The sequence below is a fragment of the Silurus meridionalis genome, chromosome 4, assembly GCF_014805685.1.
Source record: "Silurus meridionalis isolate SWU-2019-XX chromosome 4, ASM1480568v1, whole genome shotgun sequence".
Classification (NCBI taxonomy): Eukaryota; Metazoa; Chordata; class Actinopteri; order Siluriformes; family Siluridae; genus Silurus; species Silurus meridionalis.
In genome coordinates, this window is record NC_060887.1 from 26293958 (window position 1) to 26318501 (window position 24544).

The following is a 24544-nucleotide window of genomic DNA, read 5'->3' on the forward strand; positions in this document are numbered from 1 at the left end:
AAAAGAATGCTGAGGATGGAGCCACCAGGAAGGAGGAAAAGAGGAAGGCCAAGGAGGAGGTTTATGGATGTGGTGAGGGAAGACATGCAGGTAGTTGGTGTGAAAGAGTCAGATGTAGAGGACAGAGTAGTATGGAGACGGATGATCAAGCTTACTATTTTTACTATTTAATATTTGCAATGACATTTAATGTAACCGTTTTGCATGCTAATGAGTACCGTATATTTAAATAGATTTACATTTTACATTTATGGCATTAAGCAGACGCCCTTATCCAGAGCGAAGGGTTTCTATCAATGAATAAATAAACACTGGTTCACTAGGTTGCAGACTTTGGATACCATCAGCAGGAATTATAGCGCAACTCTTTTTTTTAACACAGACATAAAAGAGGGTAAATAAGTGCTAGTTTTAGGAATTTTTGGATTAATGATTTGTAATGTTTAAATATCGAAGGCTTTACATGCCATTTTCTTGCCTCCTCCAATTCCCAATCACACTCAAATGCTGTTGATATAATCCCAAATTGAAATATCCTCAATTAATTGATTCATCAACACGTAATGATTTGTAATACAAGGGTTTTGTTCCCCATCACTTCTGTGTTTCCTCAGGGCTCTCTGTGGAGTGCCTGTAAGGTGCAATGAGTCTCTAGCAATGATGTTTGATGTTTGAGTCTTCATCTTTGGCATCAGGCTTTTGAAGTGTTCTCCAAGTGGCCAGGACCATATGTGAGGTTGTATGCGTGACTTTGTGTAGGCACCCCTGTGGTGTTCCACACTATTGACCCTGTGAACCTTTTTCCAATCTGAACTTTGTGAATGGAGTTGAGCAAAGCTGTGGTGTAAGATAAAGAGGGGTTTCATTAGAGAATTAAGGATATATACCTGGGCAGCAGGATTTGCATTTTCCGTGATGGCAAATGTGACATTAAAAGCTTAAGGGCTCAAAGAAACATTTATATGGATGTTAAGCTCAGCAGCATAACCAGGAATAAATTGAGGAAATGCTCTAAATAAAATCAGTGCATGATCTGTACAGTTAAAATAATAAGTGCGGCATGCCTGTGCATTTTGGGTGGACATCAGAATGTTTCAGCATTGTAATGTAGTGGCTGGTATTCAGAATATCTCATTGAATTGTTCAATCATTTTTATAGATTTTATTCGCTATGGTTGCAGGCATCTTATGGAACTTAATTCACAAACACACACACACACACACACACACACACACACACACACACACACACACAACAAACGATTTGGAAACGTTAATTTGCCTATAACACATACATTTTGACTTAGTGCTAGGAGAACATGCACACTCCACATACACAGGGCAAAGGATTCAAACCCTAAACTCTGGAGGTGCAAGGCACAGTAGTCAGCAAATTGTGATGGAATAAAGTAACATCTGTTGTAAATTTGTATGGATTCTTAATAACATTTTATAATATTATATTTTATATATTAAACATGACATGTATGTAATATGTAGTCATCTGCGTTGTATGCATGTAATGTAAACTGGCAACAAATAAGCATCTGAAACAGTTATGTAATAATTCAGGGACGTTCAAACTTGAAACCTGTGTACCTCTGCTTTATCTCAGTGTATTTTCTGTGTTTGCGTGAGGGTTTGGGTGTTTTGGTTGGAGTATTATTTGATCATGTGGGTGCAGAGGTATGTACAGAAATAGCAGACAGGAGGTTTCCTACATTGGGTGATAAAATTAGAGGATGTTTTCTTTGATGTGTGGCTGTGTAACTGCACCTCTCAGAGCAAAAAACCCCAAAGCCATTTTTTGAAGAATAGCACATGTGAGTGAGTGAATGAGTGCATCCAGCTACAGCAGTGAAAATGAGGTGTGAGATTTATGTGCAATGAATGACCAACAGGTGTGCTAATTAGATCCATTCCACTTCCCACCGATGAACTGCTCTCTTATCTTATTCTGATTTTTCTTCCCTTTTTCTCTTGTCATTTGTTCCTGATCCTTTCTTTGTGTTTTATGTCTGTTTCCTTTTATAATGAGGATCTCTGCTTAGGTTGTATAAAGCTTGTTTTAGTTGATTAAAACATAGAATTGACACCAAAAAAGAACATTATTTCAACCTTATTAGGGTAGAAAATCTTTGCTCTACCAATTTGGTCAGCTGCCAATTCCCACCAACTAAGCTACTCTCATCTATTGCATGATGAAATGAAGCTTAGGGTGAACACATGCTTTCTCTGAGACACATGACAGCTTTTAAAATTTCTGTTCATGCTGCATCACTAGAAAGCATAACACACTTGGAGGCAATTTCCCTCCTTTGCATATAGGCTTTTCATCAGTATAGATACTGATGATTGGTTTGTCACCCCACCCTGAGACCCAAAACAATTTAGCTCACTAGGACTTACCAGGATATAGCCTCAGGTGGTTGACATTTTCAATGGAATGAAAAATTGCAGTGTCTATGGAAAATATTTTTAAGTAAAATTTTACTTTTTTTTAAATAGAAAAGCAAAATATTATTTCCCCTCTTTAATTTTCACATCATTATCTTTAGCTCAGTTATTTAGTGATGGTGCCCTGTGGAGTCCAGAAGACGTTAAGGTCTAAATCTTCTTCTAAAGGACAGAAACCGAAAACACGTTAGTGAACACTCGGGCACGCTCCTCCAGAGAGAGCGGCTCTCATGACGAATTGCTGATTGCACTGCCTGCTGTTCCAGGATGCTTTGAGCACCTGTGTGCATCATTTTGGCCTGTTTTTTTGCGTGTCTGAAGAGAATAAGCAGAGATCAAGCAGCCCGCCCCACTGCTGGTTCAGTACATACCCAAAAGCATGCTCTGACCTTCCGTGTTTTTTGTTGTGTTTGGAAAAGTTAACGCTCATAATATAATGTGCCTCGGGATATCAGGTGTTAATTGAGAAAATCTGTTGGTTTGTTTTTGTGCCGTTTTTAACTATTCACTGTTTCTGAGTAGTCTAGCAGTATTTACTGTAGTTGGAAGGATGGCTGAGAGATGTGATGTTTAATTTCATTTCATTTGTCCAGTTCTGTTAACAATGAGCATTGTCACCAAGCAAATCTTCATATATATTACATAAACATTTTTTGTCCCCCTGGAAACCCACTGGAAGCAAATGAAGAAACCTTGAGATAAACCTGACTCAAAGAAAAAGCATTTTGATTCTGTGAATATTTACAAAGAGAAAAAAAAGATATGAATTATCCAAATCCATGACTAGTGCCATCATGCCACTGCTAGGTCGATTTACATGACAGGATCTTCCACACAGTTCCTGCATCACTTCAATGCAATCCTCTACCATCTACAAAAATCTATATCTATACTGCTGCTGTCTAGTGTCAGCACCCAACATGGTGCTCAAGCCCATGATGTTGAGATTATGAGTATTAAGCCCAACCAACTGAATCTAGCTAGCTGAAAAGAGCAGGTACTAGGGAAGCATTTCAATTTTAGAAGCAGCAGTATTCACTACTTTTTGTCTTACTTTTAGACTGTAGGATGTTAATGCAAGCTCCTGACTCCTGACTCTTACCAGATACATTTATATATCAAAATCCAATGTTCAAGCACAGAGATTTACTCTACAAAATGTACCAATGTCTGGCATGCATGCTAAGCCTGCAGCATAGGAACTTCTTCAAGTTAAGCTAATAATAAGGCAAAATACAAAGCATGCATTCAGGCACATGCAGCTAAAGCATTATAAGCACTAAGATTGCACTAAATTGTAAACATATGCATATAGTGTGAACTGTTAAACTGAATTTGAGGGAAAAAAGCGTGAATTTCCAAATCCTGACTATTTCCAGCTGTAAAGAACTTTAAAATTAGAGCCAACATATTTGTTGATAAACTGAAACAGAAATGCATTTCTGGAACAAAAAGTACCATATCACCTTATCCATGAGTGCCCTGTTTCATAAAATCTTTCATTAAGCAAAGAGAGACTTGTACATGTACAGTGAGTAAAGTCATGTGTAATGCATGTAGGTGGTTTGTTTTGTGTGTTCCGTTCTTCACCGTGTGGGAGCACATGTAACTGTCGGCGGGTCGGTGTGCACTTTGCGGACATTCTGGAAAAAATTAATTGCAAGGCTAGAAATCGTTGTAGCCTCATACATTTGTCTGTATTTTTTTATCTTAGACAATTAGCATAGATGCTGTGAACTTGATAGCTCTCAAAGTCAGAGCAGCTGAAGTGAATTTTTCCTGTGGTGCACTATTTAATAGTTTTAATAGTCTTGCTTTTTAAGAGTGCATTACCCAAGGGCTTTAAGGACGTCATATTACAAGTGCATGGTTCTGTTGGCAAACTTCATTTTCACCACAGAACAGAGACCTCATAAGAAGGCTTGGGTTTATTTTCTGAGGGCTGAGGTTTACCCAATGGTCTGGATGTTTACGTCAAAAATATTGCTTTGCATGACTGCAAGGATGTCAGTTTGTTTGTTTGTTTGTTTTGCTAATCAGCAGGTGCACATTTATAGTTTAGATCGTCATGCATGCATCACCAGCTTATATTAGTAATTTGTATTCCTTGGAATGGAAGCCTTTCTGGATTTGATTGTTAAACTGATTTTATTTATTTGAAAATTGATCAACCTGTATAAATATAACCTAGATTAAAAAAGTAAGCGTGGTGTATCAGGTTGTTAGTAGAACACTGCAAATTGTTTTGTTTTTTTGGTGGCTATAGTAGTTGTGGGGGACTCTTCACCAGCTTGCTCTAATGATGCCTCACATCTGTCTTTTACACAACTCTCACTAATTGGATGAACACAAAATTACCCTTAGTGATGTGGGCAACTTACTTTCTACGGGAAGCGAAGCTCGCAATCAAAGTTGCAGTTCTTTTAATGGTTCGGAAAGTGCTTTAAATTACTCATTGTATGGTACGATGTGATGGAAAATAGCGAGAGATGATGTGAGAAGTAGCATGGGTGTTGGAGGTTCGTGTGTGTACGTGTATCTCTGAGAGAAAACGTGACAAAGTAGAGGAGGACTACTCCCGTCACGAAGCCGTCACGGTTGTTTACCATTCGTTAAATGTACCTGAAATCTAGCAGTATTCAGCTGGATTTTACTTGTGTCCTAATTGCTCTTAATCACAGTTCAAAACCTGCCTCGTCTGGCTGAATAAACGCAGCACACGCCAAATATGGCGTCATGCCTCGCGCCATGGGCTTTTGAATTTGCATAAATAAAGAAGAAAGTCTTACCTTAAGGAACCACATTATCACCACTGCAGCTGGGCAGAGTGACACTAATATAGAATTAATTTGGAAGGATATTTTACCCCCTCGCCTTGCAAATGGTATTTCATTTCTCATCGTGTCGCGGCAGGCAGACCAAAAGCATTGCTCCGCTTGTCAGGATTAATGTTTTAGCCCGGTGTTCCTGTGCGGTGACGGCTTCTGGGTTGAGGCACACTATTGTTAGTTATGAAAGGAAAATAAGTAATGCCTATGTGACAGAAGTTATAAATTTTAAAACCAGAGAGAAAGATTGAATGAATATGGGAAAGAAATCAAAACATGGCTTTGAATAAAATAACATCTTCAAAAGAATAACGATCATAGTGTTTCTGTCCAAACATATCCAGACATTTACCTTTAATCAGTTTGTCCAGACACTTTATCTTTTCTGTCATGGGCTCGTTCCAGACTGACACTGAGCAGTGACGTGATGTTTTGGCTGATCAATAGTTTTGGTTTCCCTTTTTAACAATGTCAGACTGATAATGGAAAAACAGTACTTGTCTTGTTTTTTTTAATGCATAGACATTTTGAAGTCATGTTGAACTCCTTACTATTTTTGAGCATAGATCTTGACAGTATGAAAGAGTTTGGTCAGAATTGGTCAGAAAGTGATAAACAATTAGTTCTCACTCTCCAGTGTTCTGTATTGTTGAAAGATTTATGATCAAACTCTTGATGTCACCCAAATGAGGATGAGTTCCCCTTTTGAGTCTGGTTCCTCTCAAGGTTTCTTCCTCATAACATCTAAGGGAGTTTTTCCTTGCCACAGTCGCCATGGCTGCTCATCAGGGATAAATGCACACCATTCACCTTAACTGTTGATGTCTGTTAAAGCTGCTTTGAGACAATGTCTGTTGTGAAAAGCGCTATACAAATAAACTTGACTTGACTTGACTTGAAATATTAAAACCACACACACACACACACACACACACACACACACACACACACACACACACACACACACACACACATCTGTATTACCCAATAGGTTCAAACAAATGTAAACTATTTTTTAAATTTTGCCATCTATTTAATTTAATCAATTTAACAAAAAAGTGTATTATTTGTATAAAATATTTAAAAATATAAAATAATTTTAACGAGTAACATATCACTTGGTCCTTGATTTTTCCGTATTTCTTCCCCTTTTGTATCTTTTTATTAATTTTTTACATTTTCATTATGCTCGGCATATCATTAACTGAAAGGAAAGAAGTAACATCTACACACGCTCATGCTTTGTCCTATAGCATCTCCTTACCGCCGAATTAGCTTTATCCATGCAATTTACACAGAGCCTGGTATTTCTAGAAACCAATGCACTTTGATCTCTAGCATTCGGCTGTGACTTAAAACATTGGCAGAGAAGCTGTTTATGTATAAAGTGCAGATTGTTGCGCTCAGATCTTGAATGCAGCATAGCGTGTGAACGGTGAAGGCTGATGTCTTTATGAGTGGAAGCTTCTAAGCCACTAAAAGTCAGTTAATGTAATCTACACCAATTATCCGAAGTTCAACCTGAATGTGTTTAGAATGAGTGTGGAGTGTAGATTAGATGGTATATAGGCTCAATTAGTTGTTTTTGCTTTAGGTCACTGCTGGTGCTGGATATGAAAGGGCTGTTGTTCTAAAGTGATATTGGAAGCTAGTTCTAATTTCTGGTTTAGAGCTTAAAAGTGAGCCCCTTGAGCAACTTTTGAAAATATTAGGTAGGATAGGAGACTCCGACTACAGTTATTAAAGCCTCAGGTATAAATCAATTGGTGGTGAGAAAAATTTCCATAAAACGTGGAGGCCCTGGTTCCTCGAGGACAGCAGTTGGACACCCCTGCCTGAAATGCACTGAATCTCAGTCTCCTATTTGACATACCTGTGGTTTGATCCAGAGCAAAGATGTGTCCTTGCTCATAAAATCTCATCATAGGGTAAGCTAATTTCTTCAGCCATCAGCTGAAAACCCTTGGCTTTTGAGTTTTCCATGTGTAAAAGCTTAGTGTGTTGAGAGCATGTGCTCGGGAAGTTACACAATGCAGCAAGCAAAACAAATCCTCACAAAACACAATAAAGGTCGATAAAGTCATGCTAACTGCAATCGAGCGTTTGAAGGAAGCGCCATTAATGTGATCGTTGCCGAAACAGCTACGAATTATTTCTTAACTTCTAATAGGTGTTGTTGAAATGGATGACCGAGCTGCTGGTTGGATGAAGTAGAAATGGGCAAACGATGAGGAAAGAAAGAAACAGTTTGCAATACCACCCACCGACTACCTAACTGATTGAACGCTCCAATGACTGTCTGCTTTTTATACTTGCAGGCCAAATTTCCTCAATCCTCCATGCTACAAAAGCAATCAGTGTGTACGCTGGTGGGGGAGGAGGCGCACAAATGTCAGGTTACTGTAAACACATCAAAACTGTATACCATACGCCTGCGTACGAACGCGCAATGTGGTCGCATAAAAATGCGCCTACTTATCCAATCTCATCACATATTGTAAGCGCTGAATATGAAACTCAGCTAAACAGAAATTTGATATAGAATTGTTGTGTTATCGTTGGAATAACCTGAAAATGACCTTCTGTAAAAATGACTTTGATGTCAGTATCAGCCATATTTAAGACGGAATGCCAGCTTTGATACTTGTTTAGGTTTAGCTTTCCAGGAGGCAAACACTGAAACAGTGTTTTTTATCCTAACAAAATATGTAATGACAGAACGTGATGCACTATTTACATTGTAAAACAGTATATCAAATGCAGTATATACATCGCATGCCTTGAAAAAGCCACAAGGCATGCTGATAGTTTGATAGTATGGATGGTATTACATTACACGGTTGAATTTTGATTCCTATAAATCTTTAATTTTTTCCCCCCCCCGAAAGCAAAGCAATAGATATGGGGTATGGATGGCAGAAAGATACAGATTGTATGCATGGAGGTACAAACACTCAAATAGGGGTCGATACAGATTTTATTAAGTGTCTATAAACTGAACTGAATTAAAATAAATCACATAGCAGATTTTAATCCCCAAATAGAATTTGATTAGTAGGCTTGTCATCCATCAGTGTCAAATTAAACTAAACGTCATCATAAAAAAAAAAAATTATGAATAAAGTGATCTATCTATCAAAATAAGGATATATGTACATAAAATCAATATTATGTAAATAAAACTCTCTATAAATCTAAGATTTATATAGACGAGTGGCCTCCAGTAGGATTAGCCCTGATCCTCTAGTTTCTGACAGCATCTTATAGGCAGCACATTTTACAATGCAATATGAAAATGAATGATTTTATTAATAAATGAACATTTGGTTTTAATGAATTCAGTGAGGTTTGCAACAAACATCATGTAATTATTAAAACTAACCCGTCACACATTTAAACAAAAAAATTGCTCAGAGATACACAAGGGCTCCTTTTGCTCCTTCTACCACAATGCAATATTTTCTACAGCATTGTGGTACACAGAGTTCAGATGAGCCTGTTACTCTATCTTGGCGCGTGATATTTAAAACTTGGCTCCAATCAATAGCGCTGTCTCTTGTTTGCAGCTATTGTGTGCACCCGATGACATTTTCCTGTAAACTGGACACTAAGAAGTTACAGTAGGAGGAACAGTCTAGTTATTACTGGCTTCTTTGTCTTCGAATTCTGGCTTGTAGTCACTGCTGTTTTGGCTTCCACTGTATTCAGGAGTCAAGCTCAGAACCAAATCAGAGCAATGTTCTCGTTCAAAGTGGTTTTTACTGTAAATACGACAAGGGCAGAATTAATTCCCTGTTTCAGTGAGATAAAAAAATAAAAATAAGTGCAGTACTACACGGATCAGTTACAAACCAATTCAGTATCTTTTGCTTTTATTATTGTCATTCTTAAGAAAAAAGTAGCATAATAGTTGTTGTGTTGTTAACGTAAAGATCATCAATGTATTAGTATTGTTTCAGTAAAACGGTGTATGTTCTGTCTTGTGTTCCAGCTAGCTCTGTTAACCCAACCTGCAAAGGCTGCTCAGTGTGTTCAAAGGACAATGGGTGTATGACGTGCCAGCCCAAGCTCTTCCTTTTCCTGAGGAGGGAGAGGATTAGACAGTACGGCGAGTGTCTCCACGTCTGTCCCTCTGGCTACTACGGCACCCGTGGGCCGGAGATCAACATGTGCTCAAGTAAGACCTTTTAGCTTTTAGCATGGCATGGACACATACACTCACACACAAACACACCAATATCACATAAATATTAGAGACTTGTGTTTAGAACAGATTGGTAGGATTGATCTTTCAGAGTCAGGCAAGCTGGATGGGAACCAAATGTCGAGTGGTTGAGCTTAATGAGCAGGGATTCCACTTCAATAAGTAACGTTTTCACAAAGGCTGTTTGAGAAATGATCAATAGCAAAAACACGCACAATCTCTGCAAAATCTTTGCACAATCTTTGCAAAACTTTCCATTAGCATTCAAATTTAGTGTACACTAAAATAAAACATTTTGATTTTGGTCTCCTGTTCGCCCATCATGTGCTCTGTAAAGACATCTGGATCTAATGCAGTTCACAGTGGAATCAATGGAAGTGAAATATGATTGGTTATATATACAGACGGAAACAGCTGAATGACAGCACTATATTCCCCTAACCATTCATAACAGCATGTCTGGTGGTTATATGATTTATGCAAAGTACTAGCTAACTTCCTTTCGAAACTTCCTGTCTCTTCTGTTCAAGTCTGTTGTGGTAGAGTTACATGCGATACGTGAAGCCATGCTGATGAAATGACTATAATAATCTCTTAAACCACTGTTTATCACATTTATCAAATTTGTAGCGCTGATTGAGGATCACGGTCTGCGTTTTATATTTTAACACAGCCAAGCCAACACATATTCAAAACTAATTCATCCAAATAGTAGTGACACCAGTGGTGTATGAGGCTTAGGATACAGCCCAAGTATTTCTGCATATTTTAAGCGCATTGTATGAATAAAAATTCATGTGAGAAAAGCAAATCTTTCAGCACACTTCTATGTACATTCGCAATTATTTACAATTGAGATGCTTCTGTATATATTTCTGAGGTCAACTGAGCTAGCCCTCTATCTCTAGTTAGAAAAATTGAAGTTTAGAGAAGAAAAATATGGCTGGTTGCTTCTAATGTGTATATTTGATGCCTAATAAGCTCTGTCTGTGTATTTTATTATATATGTGTATTTAGTTGTTTTTGAGGCAAATAATAATCTAACTAAAACCCAGATTACTAATTTATACACCTGAACAGACAGGTGCTCTATCTCCTTCTCTAAAATGATGACTGCACATCATCCTGCCTAATAGTGAGCTGTGAGATTTTACCTCCCAGATTTTCCATTGTACAGAACTGTCAGAGCATAAAATAGTAACCAAAATGGCCTAAAATACAATCTATTGTTCCCTGAGTAACTAACTGCATCTTTCACATATAAAATATCTTATGAAAATTGCTTGAAGTTGTTAAGGTATGCATAAATAACAATATTACAATACAATTTTGGTGATCTTGTGGATGAGCCAATTCTAATAAACAGAATAAAAGAGCTTGCAGTTTTTATGATGAAGTATGACCACCACATAAACCTTAAAGTCTGTATAACATACTAATAGCTTGGGCTTGTTTTTGTTTCCTAAATTCAACCAGACAACACCCTCAGTCACATGCTGTTTGAATTAAATGCTTAACGTGATGGACGATAGCAATATTTTCAGCCTGTCGCCTGAAAGAATACAAAAAAGTCTATTAGCGAAATGCGTCCGTCTCCTCCCCAAACACTGGCCAGCATCATAACATTATTTTAACATTTGTATCTGGCTGGAGACTCTCTTGGGCTTTTGTAGGTTTAGAGAAAAGCCTGAGGTGTTGGCTGAGTTTTTCATGTGAAAACAGAAAGGAACTTGAATCCAGTAGGTTGTGGGAGCCAAGCTTCTGACAGACGTGGCTGAAACAGCTCCTCAGAGGACCATGTCAGGACCTCCAGGCCCAATAATGTAGACACACCGCAGACACCTCAGCAAAAAAAAAAAAAACATTTCCTTGCCCAAGACCAAGCTTTTTTCTCTCTCTCTCTCCAGTTTTAGTGAGCTCTGAAATATAGATGGTAAGTAGGAGTGAGATAAATCTCTGGTTATAAACTAGTGGTAAAAAATCTTGGATCTTCTCAGCCATATGTGTCATTTGTGAATATTGATTTTAAACCAAACTGATATATGGCAAGTTAATCTGTGTTTCCTGTTAAGCAGATCTTCTCCCAGAACAAAATCTCACAGTCATGTACTATTAGATCATAATAGATAAACTTTCATATAAAAGTTTACTTTGATCCCACTGTGATCCCAATTTCAGCTATAATCCGGTCTCACATTTGACCCTCCTTTTTAAATAACGTTTCCCCCCCCCCTCCGTAATCCTTAACCAAGCCTTTCTTAGGGATAATGGGATGTTCTAAAACGACTAGCGCAAAATTTTATTGTTGGGCTCAAGTACCACCTAGAATGGAAGGCAGAATTACAGCATTACTTGCTCTCATTTTGAGAAAGCTGCTAAAGAAGCTGCGCGTTTGCTGCAATCAAGAGAGTCTGCGTGAAGTTATCTTCTTGAAAAATGCCTTGCAGACTTTGACATAGGTGTGGGGGTGGGGTGTGTGTGTGTGGAGGACAACAAAGGCAAAGAAGCGGCAGGTTGACACTTTTTTCAGAGAGCCGTTCTCAGGGGCGAGAGGGTCTGGTGGTGCTTTGGGACATCTAGCAGACTGCACTCTCTCTAAATTCTCTCTGGTGAGCATCATTCAGTGACCCTAACCTACAGGTGCACACTTGAGCAAAGGGGGAAAAAAAAAAACAGGTCATACCTCCACCCTCTTTCTGCTCATGTGGGAATATAGGCCAGGAGGAGAGTGTGAAAATAGAGTTCAATGGGGAGGAAGTGCAAAAGATAAAAGTGGAAAAAAGAGGCTCTGTGGATGCAAAAACTGTGCAGGTACCGTCAGTTTTTCCACAACGTTGTCAAGTGAAGCCCTCTTTCTTATCGATCTTACACTTCCCATTTTCTTATTTTGCTCCCAAAACACTTTTACACCATGCTTTAACAGTGTCTCTCTCTCTATCACACACTCACACACTCACCCACATCTACAGTTGAGGTGTTTCTACTGGAAATTAGATCTTAACTACAGTAAATGGAGAATCTGATAACGGCAATAACTTTACCAGCTGTCACCAAGACACTTAGCAGCTCAGTGGGTTAGTCAAACCCATTTATCTTTATAGGTATAGCACTTCTCTGTGAAAGATAGATGCAGAGGAGAGGCCCCTGTTCAATGAATAATGTAATAATTTTAGACATCATTGTGTCTTTACAGCACTCCATTTAGGCTGCATGTCATAAAACATTGTGTCCATTATTAAAATCAGTACAAAAAATGATTCTTCAGAGATGAGTGTAACTAGGATTGCAGTCTATGAGGATTCCCTTAGAGAAAAGTAGGGGCTTCTGCTTTGCAGGAAAACATACTGATTTGGACAGGCAGCCATGTGGTTACATACTGAGTTGGGGTGTGGAGGTTCTCTGGAATATTCAACCTTTCAAAAGGTTTGTATTAAATCTTTGACAGCGAAAAAGAAACACAAATATCCTGTTCCTAAATATACTGTAGTTTAAAGAGCGTGTTGCAAAACACAGTGAAATAAAATGCTTCCTTAATAGAGTGGGAAGTTTTTTGAGGGAAACTAATGTTTTGACTGGCAGTGTCCTGGTAATATGGGATGAATATCACAGCTCATCCAGCACCGCCATAACACTGGCTTTTATTGTTTTTAAAACAATTAAATTGATTTTCCAACAACCAATGTGACAGGAAATGTGAAATATCTAGTTTAAGCAAAGTGGTTTTTCAAACATATTCCACATGCTCTCATTTATTCTTAAAAAGCAGTCACGCTATATTACATCAAGTGTGAAATATATATCATTGACCTGATTCTGAACAAGTCTATAGTCTTATTGTCAAATTTTGTACACTTTTAACTCATATAGTATGAATGCCTTTTCTTTGTAATGATGTTGAATATTTAATATGAACATAAATAGGTTCACTTTAAAGTCTGGATATGATAATATAATGCACATTATTGTCTGTTCCTTCTTGGGAATTTATATGCCAGAGACATTTTATCCTAATTATTTATTGCCTTTTGTATTTTAAGATGTGCTCTAAATACCACACTTATAATTCATTCCACATTGGAGAGTGCAGACATTTAAACTGGTTCAATTCCTTACCTTCATCCTGTCCTAACCCTCGGTTAGAAATGTTGGAAAATTTCATTGCTGGATTGGAACGTACACAAAATGCCCACTGCCCAGAGCGGTACCCAAAAACCATTAAGGACTCAGCATAACCCAGCGAAAATGCCGGTGTAACGCTGCCAGAATATCTATATCTATATCTTTGGTTATGAATGGGCTGTTCTATTTAGAGTGACGTCATTTGGGACCTGCAAAGCAGCGGTTGCATTTGGCCCCTGTGCCTGCACCGACCACATAAAGCAGCCTCGGCCAGACAGTGTGAAGGGCGCCTGTCCCTGATCTGTCAACAGCTCTGCGCAGAAACAGCCCTAAATGTTTTTGGTGCATGCTGCTGATCTGTAGATCACTGAGGCTATTTAGTGTATCGAATACATTTATTTCCAGGCTGGATGTAAACTTTTTGCTTCTTTTATATTAGAGGAAAAGGAACACAAGTTTTTACTGTGTCACACTCTCTTGGTGATAGACGGAAACAGCAATACGGTTCTCTCGGCCCGTGCAACCGTCAGGAGTGTCCCTGTTAGAGCCCCAGGGAAAACCGCAGAAGGCTTGGCTTACCATTCAGCATTACTAGATGACATGGCTGGGTGTGAGCAAGAAGTCTGTGTGATATGCCTTCACTAGCAGAAGGTCAGAACCGTCAGGCTGCCTCCGCTGGGCCTGCTGAAGGATAAATGGAAAAATGTGGCTGTATTTTTCCCCCGACCTCGGCTTGGTGGTTAGAGGCTGGTTGAGGGCGGACATCCCTGCTGCACTAAGCTTCTACTGCAAGCTTCATGTGGATTCAGGCAAACTTCTATTTTTTTTTTTCTTTTTTAAAGAACTGACCTGTTAGTGTCTAGTCTTGTTTTTATAAGCAGGATTCATGTGTCTAAAAAAGCTAGCTCTAAATCTGCCTCTATCTTGACAATGCTATGTACAGTATACTGTAACATACACAACAAACAAGTATACAAACCAAGTCATGCAGAAATGTTGCAATTATACAGTGTATAGAAATGAAAGGACAGTTTTAATCAGCTTTTCTTTTTCATTGCAATAATTGCCATGATTAGATAATTAGACCTTAAATGACATTTCTTTAAGAACTAGAATCACACTTTTACATGTGTGTGCCAAATCATATGACCTCATTATTCTAGATTATTCTCCCAGTGGCACTGCTGATGGTGTTTAAATGTGGCAGTGCAGTTAATCCTACAAGAATATGCAACAACACCAAAAAAAAAAAGGAAGGTACAACTATTTAAACTCATTTCATTGGAACAATTCATAAATCAACATACTGTTCATAGAGGGTGAATGTATATATAGAGCAGAAACGTTTTAGCTCGGCTTTAAAATATAAAATGAAATCGCAAATTCCTGAAAGATCAGAGATTTAGATTTAGGTGCATTGTATATTACATTCTGCATTACATTGTATATAATGTAAACTTAGGGAAAGCACTGAGCCAAAGGATTTTAGTAAACATACAGAATGTAGGGAAAGTGCTGAAAGGTTTCATGGATGGCCTAAAATGGCAGGAGCAGGATTTTGTATTGGGTGTGGTTTAAAAGGAATGCCAGTGTAGCTCATACATAATTTTTGAGATCTCTGGTGACTGAGTTGTGTACACAGTGGAGCTTTTAGTTAGTATGTTACTAATAGAGGATTTACTGTAACTGAATAGTTTTTAAAAAGTTCATGTACAAGTGTTTCAGCAAATGGCAAAAAAAAAGGAAGAAGAATTGGTGAGTTCTTTAATGTATGTTCTAAAAGTGCTGTTGTAAGAAGAAAATGTTGCAAAAAAAAAGGTTCTATGCTTTTTAGTTTAAAAATTAGTAAAACATAGTAAAAAGATTTAATTTCAGCAAAAGTGATTTTGCTTTTTAGCCTCTGCAGTGATGTTCAGTATTTCAGAATCTGGCCTGCTGTTTACAGATGTTTGCTCAGGAAGCTGCTGTCTGAACTTTATGCCAGACTTGATTTTTTTTCTTTTCACCTGTTTTTTCCCTTGTTCTTTGCCTATTCTGTGGAGTAAAAGATTTGATCAGGTGATGACAGGCTTACCATGTCAGATGTTTAATGGACGGGGAGGGCTGTCCAATTACAGATTTGATTTATTAGCTGTTGTTTCTTGTCATGTACTGGACATGTAGGGACATTGAACTGCTTAGAGCTCTGATTACACTGGCAACAAAAGCACACCACATCCTCCTGTGTGGCCTTTGCGTCCATGCCAAAACCCCTACAGTACCTTTGAAACTTGACCAGCTAAAACACATGTTTATCAAACAGGGCTGAGCTGTTGTGGTGTCTGTTGGTGGGATGGTGTGAAGACAGTATATTGGAGACAGATATGAAGAAAAGATTTGTTTACGCTGACTACACAGTCTGCATTGATGCACCATAGCGGAACTATGTGAGGTATTCAAGGATGGTCTTATTATTCCTCATATCACATCAAATGCTCATTGTTTTCCGTTAGGAAACTTCTTAAAGTTTCAAAGATGCTCTGTTCTGCTCAGGCAGGAAATTCCCTCTCATAATCTGCTTATCTTTTACTGGTCTGTTACTCTACAGCTGGAGTGTGTGATGGTTAGATAATGATGACTGTAAAGGCTGTGTTGAGGATTGAGGTGAGTGTCATGTCAAGAAAGGTGACCAATGGTTTGCATCAGAATGTAGGACTCTTTTCAGATGTGTATGTCTTGTTTAGAGTGGTTTGGAAAAGAGATTGCTTGGACAGGGAATTAAAAGTGTAGGGATTTCTTTGGCATGTAGTAAAATAGGACCTAGTGTTTTTATCTGAGAAAGTATAAAATGACTTCTAATACATTTTCCAGACTATGATAAAAATCCATAAAATAAACTCGGATCTATAGAGCATCTAATTTACAAAACCGCAGGGTTTGCTACATGGATAATATTTCATGAACATACAGTATATCTGGCTTTTCGAAACTCCAGTTTTAATTTAGGCAACACACTGCCTTGCTGTTAGTAATGTTGCCTAAAAAGCACTGATATATTTGGCCAATCAAGTGGCATGGTTTGAAATAGCTGAAATCTAAGAAGCAAAGCCAATCAGACAATCAGGCATATCACACAGTTTCTAAGAGCAACGAAATTGCTCGAGAGAATCCTTTTAATCAGGCACTCTAGTGAATGGTCGTGTTAGTGAGGCTAATGTAATCTATATGAGAATCATACATTAATTGCCATGTCTGATTTTGGTGGTGTTGTGCTGATAGGAGAAGACAGCATGGATCGTTCTTTACCCAGTCTGTGTTTTGGCATCGTCTAGAGTTCACAACCGTCTCTCTCCTCTTTTCCTAAGTAAAGAACATAAGCCAGAGCTGAATTCAAGCCCAATATGAAGAATTTCGCAACTTGGTAGTTAGAACAACATTTATCACATCTTATCTATCTGGCTTTGAATCTTCTTCTTCTTCTTCTTTCGGCTTCTCCCATTAGGGGTCGCCACAGCGGATCATCCTTCTCCATACCCCCCTGTCCTCTACATCTGCCTCTTTCACCCCAACCACCTGCATGTCTTCCCTCGCCACATCCATAAACCTCCTCTTTGGTCTTCCTCTTTTCCTCCTTCCTGGTGGCTCCATCCTTAGCATTTTCCTACCGATATACCCCATGTCCCTTCTCTGTACATGTCCGAACCATCTCAATCTCGCTTCCCTCACCTTATCTCAAAAACGTCCCACATGTGCTGTCCCTCTAATAAACTCATTTCTAAATCTATCTGGCTATGAATAAGTGATACATAACAGACTGTATACAAATAAGGTATAGTATGTGAGCCACAGTGTCAATACATAGACCTCTTAGCTATGCGCTTCCCTTCCGTGTGACCTTCAGTTGTGGACGGTTGTATGATCTTAACACACACACACACACACACACACACACACACACACACACACACACACACACACACAGACCAAGTCAAAATGTCTGTCAAGTATAAACGGTACTCTGCAATTTAACACTGACCGAAGGAGAAATTTGCAAACATCAAACGCACTTTTTAACCTTAATTGTTTTACAGTCCCTCACTCAGGCTTAATCAGATGCGTCGATAATGTGCTCACCGCCTCTTTACCTCTTTTTTTCTTACTACTCTGTAGGATGTAGGATCGACAACTGTGAGACCTGCTTCAGCAAAGAGCATTGTACAAAGTGCAAGCCTGGTTTTTACTTGCACAAAACTCGCTGCTACGAGAAGTGTCCAGAGGGCTTTGCTCCATTGGATGACAGCATGGAGTGTGGAGGTGAGGAGCGTAAGCATAAACAATAACGACTCTAATATTCTGCAATGGAAATAGACTACGAATAACCACATTATAAGAAACTGCTGTAAGGAAAAGCTATAATGCTGTGTGTTACTGTGAAGTCGTTCCTAAATGCTGATCCTTTTCTCCTCAGAGGGCTGTGAGGTGGGACAGTGGAGTGAGTGGGGCATGTGCACCAGAAGGAATAAAACATGTGGCTTCAAGTGGGGATTGGAGACCCGTACACGGCATATTGTTAAGAAACCGCCAAGGGACACAATACCATGCCCAACGATTGCTGAGTCCAGGAGGTGCAAAATGCCTATGCGACACTGCAGGAAAGGTGAGATACTTCATTCATGTACACTTCTTTGTCTGGAAAACTTGCTGACTTTATTGCTAGACTTGTTTGCAAGGAAGTGTCCTTGGGGAAAAATGCAGATAGAGGTTGGTTATGTTAAGAGAGCAAGTTCGAGTTTTAAGCTTGACAACTTAAACACAAATGTATCACTTCAGACAATCTTTCATTTTTTACGTAACATGCATATGCCAATGATGATTCCAGTTGTTGATGGTATCAACTTCTAAGGGGTGATTTAAGAAGGCCTGTGTAGCACTTTTCTTACATTTCGTTTTTAAGTAAAACTACAAAAGTACTTGCTTTTGAATGTACTTAAGTATCAACTGTAAAAATAATGATCTATGGGATCCCAATTCTAATGATTTTTACTTCATTCAAGCGTCCATTCTCATGCACAACATACCTTTTTAAGAAGAGTTTTCTGCTGTTACAGGCACAGACAGGTGCAAGAGGTACTCTTCATGTTGTGGGCTCATGACAGGTCCTTTATTTTCAAAGTATCTTAAATCCTTGTTTGTACTTTAAAATGAGAGGCCATCTTATATATTTCCTTGCAATGGCAGAGAGCATATTAAAGGCCTGTGCAAGGTCTAAGAAGAGTCAAACATGCAGCACTTTTACTTTTCACCTGTTTCCCCATAATCTTTATTTTTCTGCTCCACACTGTCTCCTCTAACCTCTATCCTTTTTATTTGAATTGTAAGTGGCTGGTGGTGTGTTTTCATGCATGATACATTAGTGTTTTTCCATGCTCACTTTAGTATGCCTGCTTCGTTTTGCCGCAGTATATTTTCTCTTGGCTTCTCCTCTCTCTTCATAGTGGAATTGCTCAGTGTATGCTAAGTGCAGTGGCACTCTATGTTTCCTCTTGTCTACTCAAGACTTATTTGTGGTGCGTGCTGCACGCAGCTTCACTATTAATAGAGAGGTCCAGTCTAGAGAAAACTATTTGCACTCTAAACACAGCCATAGATTTTTTTTAATGAAGGGCTTCGTTTAACATTGATGGGCCGACCGTGCTAATGAAAATAATTGCCGATTTGGGAAGTCTTATTATCCAGCATGTATAGCAAGAATTCAGTTCTAACCTCTGTATTTTTGTTTCCTGCTCACCTGATTACATGTATGTCATTTGTGGTTTTTGAATGGTGCTTCTGTTACACTAAGTGCACATATAATTGCGATGTAAGTTCACCATAAAAACAACGCATCCTGTAACTCTATCTGTTTTTATTTTTGGTATTTTGAGAGTGTATTTCACATTTGTTTTTAGATGGACATTTTAATTAATTGTCCACAGTTCACATGGACTGTGTTCATATTTATTTAACAGTTTTCTGGCATCTAATGAGGAAGATAACGAAATCAGTCTGAACTAAAGACGTTCATTCACTGTTCAGACAGCTGTGTGTTTAAGCACACATAGATCCTAGACTTTGGGTACACTCAAGAAAATAGCCTGAGTTTAGGTGAGATGTGAAAAGCACAAAGCATTAAATGAATTAATCTGAAATTAGCTCTTTCAGGAAAGTATAAAAAAAGCTTGGTTTTACAAAGAATAATTATCATTCTTTCATGCTGGGTCATTTTGAGGGCCAGGGGTGGGTTCCTTCTGTCTGACATTTCCCAAAACAGTTTATTACCCTTAATTAGTATTAAGCACTGACACACATACTTATTGGCATATCTGGTATGATCTAGGATGAGGTCAGTAATTGGGGCCATCGTTAAAGTGTTAATTGAATCCAATAAAAATCATTCTTTTAGCAGTTCGCCATGCTTAATTTGAATCAGATCTAGCATTTATGCCCGTTTTGTGTTTTAATGCTACCTGTTAGAACCACTATGCCAATAAAATGATGGCGCTCTCCTCATGACCATCATTCATCTCCACACTGTAGAGTACAATATCATCAATATTTATATTATATTTTCACAAATGTTCCTTGACTATCAGGTATTACATAATGATTAAATGGTGAGTATGCCAAAAATCCAATTATTCCCATGAAGGTCCATGCTTCGTGCCCATTCACTGAATTCTGGATTCACTGTGAATAAAGAATACAGTATCTCACAAAAGTGAGTATACCCCTCACATAGAAATTAAATTGGATATATTTTAGTCATTGTGCGCCTTGTATAGCATTACAGTTTTACTGTCCTCTGAAAATACATAACATACATACAGCCATTATTGTCAAAATAACTGGCAACAAAAGTGAGTACATTTCAAAACTGTGTCCAAAGTGTCAATATTTTGTGCCTTTAATATGCTCTCTGCCACTGCCTTAATCCTCCTGCGCTCGGAATTCAGATATACTTAAATGATAGCTGAAATGTGAGGGGTGTACTCACGTTTGTGTAAGTGCTGTAAACATTTTTTAAATGATTGAAGGTATTGATCCTGAAAGCTCGGTGTTTTGGATTTCAGGTTTATGGATATATGGATATATCCTTGAACTCTATAGCTTATATCTCTATACCAGCAGTTATTATTTTACAGGGACTTGCATTGTCCACATACAGACATGAACTCATCACTCATCGTTGAATATTTTTCCTTAACAGCAAATCCTGTCATATGCTATTCCTTACTTAACTTATATGCCTACAATTTGCATTTTGGCCCTCAGCTGTAATATTAAACTGGCTGTAACCCACCCAGAGCTTATTCCTCCTGACATCTTACTCTGCCAATTTGCTTGGCAATATATTGTCCATTCTTTCTAATATATCTGTTGCAACACTGCCAGTTGTAATGCTTCGTCTATTTCAAATCAGGTTTGGAGGTCAAGGGGTTTCTTTTTAATCTATTCTTTCTGTAGAATTTACTTGGGATGTTTGTTGTCGTATTAAAGATTGCATTCATTTTGTTTCATCGTACTAAATTATCAATATTTAGCACATTTTTATTTCATTATTTTATATTAAAAACATCATGGGGCAGCTGTGTATTTCTATTGCGTTTTATTCTTTGTAGTGTGTGTTCCTTTGCTATCTTTTATGTTGGAATACAAAAAACAAATCACGAACAAACAATGTCATCCGACTGTGTATAAGTACAGGAATGTATTGACTACAAACTGCTTCTCATTATTGCCACTGACAGCAAATTCCATTCATAAACAGTATTAGAAATGTGACATGATACTCTGATGTCTGTCTGACCCGTTTTGTAAAATGTCTTGTGCAGATGACCAGGATAGGGCTAATGTCCTGAAATTAGGCTTTGAGAGCATTTTTCAGTCCTTTGTTAAACCAGTGGACTGGATAGAATTTCTCCCAGCTGACCTCCTAAATTACAATGGATTCCAAGGACTTTGTAAACAAGGACTTTGTGAACGCTACCTAATATGACAGCTTTACTCTGCTATTCAACAAATTACATTTAGGGACCTAAAATAGGATTATGGTCGGACTATAAACATGTATGTTTAAACACATGTCACAGTTTCAAGCAGACCACACAGCACTGGTGCAGAAATGAAGCAGAAGGAGACTTGAGGAGAGGTGCACTGGGTAATATCACTATTACCATAATATGCCTAAAAGCAGACACTATACACCAGGCTTGGGTTACATAAGAATAGAAGTTAGAATACAGTTATGGATTAAGTGGATACTGGATATCAGAGAATGGGAGAAACCAGCGGAGAAAAAAAAAAGCCTAAGAATATGAAGGTACACTATTTCTGGCATTGTTGATCTCATCATCCTATTTTCATCGCTCTCAGTTTAAATACCATTACGAATTATTTACAGATTTTACAGATATTCAGACTTCATACTCAGTCTGACCAACCGGATTTATGCTGCCCTTAGGGTACCAGAGCAAACATGGAAAAGGCTTATAATTGTTTGCTTTAGTGAAATGTTCTGATGATAGTGTAGCTATTCTACAGGATTCCACAGCAGCCATCAGGCGTGGCAATTCAGTGTTGCTTGGCTGCTCAGAGTTGGAACTTGGGAGTCGGTTGCTGTGCCAACGCTCCCCTACAGGCACTTCAGCCTATTGTGGCAGTGTGTGGCGGGACTCCCTGGGGTGGGCTACTGCGTGGCCCATAAACACTGTTTATTAATAGGCGCTTGACTGCTTTCGAAAATGAAACGCCTGCTGAGCGCCATTCTGTGCCTTCCTCTGCCCCTGTCATCAAACAAAGAAAAAGTTGGAGAAAAAGAGAAGATTATATTTAAGAAGAGAAGAGACAAGAGGAGACGAGAAGGGCTTTGCTAGAGAAAAAGCAGCTTACAAAAAAAAAAATAAATAAAAGTTTAAATGGTTGTATCTCTGTAAAAACTCCTGTCAGCACCCTTAAGTAATCTTCCAGCATATGACTGATGTTTCCAGCCTTCCAGCTCAGATTACTCTACCCAGGTCTGTCACGCTCATAGAAGTTTTCTTTACAGCAAAAAAGCTGTATGCTTCGATATGCTTCTCCACAGCACAGCCTTTTAAATGACTAATATTAACTGTAAACAGCTTACAATGTTTTTGCTTGCAACTGCTTAACTGCACAGTAATTGCTGGAATTTAAATGAATTAAGGTTTTACACGTGCCAGTAGACTTGTTCACTCAGAGAAAAGGAGAGAAGAGAAGAGAAGAGAAAAGGAGAGGATAGGAGAGAAGATGAGAGAAGATGAGAGAAGATGAGAGAAGATGAGAGAAGAGAAGACAAGAGAAGAGAACAGAAGAGAAGAGAAGAGAAGAGAAGAGAAGAGAAGAGAAGAGAAGAGAAGGTTTTACATAAACATGCCAGAGGACTCATTGACTAATTTTCACTGTTGTTAGCAAAACAACTTTATCCGACTTAGACATCAAAGAACTGGTGATGAAAACACACATTATCAAGCATGTGTGTAGCTGAATAGTTAGCCCTTCTAGAAAGTACTATGCATGCAATAGACGATATGACATGAGCGACACTTCCAATCAATTACTTTAATTGGCTCCTGGATTTAGCTTTAAGCTAAAGCACCTGGTGTGATGCCATCGAGTTCCAATTTTCAGTAAAAGGAGAAATGTGCACCATCCTTTTATTTATCACCTGCACTCAAACAATTTACTTTCCAACTATAGGATGTGTCGATCTAAAACATCTGCTAGAGTCAGATAGCGTCAGATACATCAAGTCAGTCCCCCTAGAGTCAGATAGCTTTGAAAGTTGCATTTGTTTTGTGTTTAAAGGTTCAATCAAAACTAACTTTGCAGTTGAAACTCATCCTATCATAGCCGTTTAGAGCAGAGCCATACCAACAAACAAAACAGTATCTGATGTCTTCATCACTTCCAGCCTTGTGAATTGAAGTTTACACACAGCTGGTTTGCACTTAACAGTTTGTCTCTGTGGACATCTGCCAGTGCCTCAACACCTGGCTCAGAGTGCTCACCCTGCTGCTCCTGCTTGCAAACATCTGCCTATGTGTGAGTAAGAATGAATACACAAGTCTGAAACTGGGAATAATTTAAAATTCTCATTCCAGGTAAATCTAAGAAGTAACTGACCTTAATCTGTCATTAATTGGTCTTTCCGTGACACAGACAATGTGCAGGTCTGAATTCCTGTACATACAGTGTCACCCAGAATTCTGTTGATTGGCTACTGAAGTACTTTAGAATCATGAGAGAGAAAGATATCATTCTCCTCCTCCTCGTCCAAGCATTTCAATTATGCATCCGGCATCTGACTTGCCGCCCATGTTTGGTTTGGAAAACCAAAATCCAGATCCATTTTTGAGCATCTTTGTGTCAAACATGTTCATTTCTGTCCTACCATCAAGCCAGCACAGATGCATGCTTCCACAGACAGCTAATTTACTTCTTTTGGCTCGCAAACTCATTCCTGTCTGCGGAGCAGCGCACTGGGCCGATTCATCCAAAACAAATAGCAAGCGCTGCACTTTTGCCATCACTGAGCAAAACCTCTTGGATGCACTTAGTAGAAAGAGGCTGAGGGAAGGCGAGAGGGCTGCTACCTTAGCTTATTTATTTGATTACTGTCAGGCTACTTGGCATTCTTCACAGAATCATGGGGGCTTGTCGTAGGAGAAAGCAGTCTGTCGATCATGACTTTCCAATGAGATTCGGCGCTGACGCTGAAACTCAGGAATGCTTAATACTAAATTATGTCTAGGTATTATCACAGACAAGCGCCGAACAGAAAGAGGATAGCCAGCTGGAGCATGGGACATGTCGCTTTCCCAGGACAAGTGGCACTCGCTAGCTGGCTGCTGTTGTATCAGTGATTATTCATGACCATTGCCAAGCCTGTTTTGACTGC

The 24544-nt window shown here is 38.6% G+C and overlaps 1 protein-coding gene across 1 annotated transcript in view; it reads left to right on the forward strand.

The window, feature by feature from the left end:
- The window catches only part of rspo2 (R-spondin 2), a 47786-nt gene that overhangs the window by 12653 nt on the left and 10589 nt on the right, over positions 1-24544 (forward strand). The window contains exons 2-4 of the mRNA XM_046846210.1: positions 9277-9462; positions 17758-17901; positions 18056-18244. Coding sequence (XP_046702166.1) covers positions 9277-9462; positions 17758-17901; positions 18056-18244 — 519 coding nt within the window. The remainder of the gene's footprint in view (positions 1-9276; positions 9463-17757; positions 17902-18055; positions 18245-24544) is intronic.